This window comes from Sinocyclocheilus grahami, unplaced genomic scaffold, assembly GCF_001515645.1.
Source record: "Sinocyclocheilus grahami isolate Dianchi unplaced genomic scaffold, SAMN03320097.WGS_v1.1 scaffold2644.1, whole genome shotgun sequence".
Taxonomy (NCBI): domain Eukaryota; kingdom Metazoa; phylum Chordata; class Actinopteri; order Cypriniformes; family Cyprinidae; genus Sinocyclocheilus; species Sinocyclocheilus grahami.
In genome coordinates, this window is record NW_015507823.1 from 42,957 (window position 1) to 43,463 (window position 507).

At 42.8% G+C, this 507-nt stretch overlaps 1 protein-coding gene across 1 annotated transcript in view; it reads right to left on the reverse strand.

Annotated features, from left to right (window-relative positions):
- LOC107575444 (ras GTPase-activating-like protein IQGAP3) overlaps positions 1–308 on the reverse strand; it is a gene marked incomplete at its 5' end in the record, with an annotated part of 35,840 nt that extends 35,532 nt beyond the window's left edge. The window contains one exon of the mRNA XM_016261821.1: positions 152–308. Within this exon, the coding sequence (XP_016117307.1) occupies positions 152–308 (157 nt within the window). The remainder of the gene's footprint in view (positions 1–151) is intronic.
- Positions 309–507: the final 199 nt, after the last annotated feature.

Here is a 507-nt window from a genome sequence, read left to right on the forward strand (position 1 = left end):
CGCAGTTGCATCAAACAATGGTATAAACATCATTCAATGTAAATTAATGATCGCAATTACAAGTTCAAGGGAATAATCGATAATTATGATTTCTGTCATAGTCGTGCAGCCCTATGCCAAAGGCACATGTATATTATCGCAGACATGAAACCTTGTATCGCTGCTGGTCCAGATCGTAAATCTTCTTCAGCGTGACCACACGAGGAGCGAAGCAGTGTCCGAGTTTAGCCAGATAAACACCGTTCCTCAGCGCCTCCTCCAGCTCAGTGGGAGCAGGTAACTCCTCCTTCAGACACGCCTCCATCCACCTGCAGACAGCAGACAGCTTCAGTTTAACACTGCGAGAACTCATCAACTAATAAATGAGCGATGATTTGGTTCTCTGCTCTTATATCGTTCCCTTTCTTCACCCCAAAATTATGCAGACACCAGATATAATTTTTGATTTTCTACAAGTGGATGCAGGACACTATAGAGTCCTATGTGACATATTATACCCAAAAATTC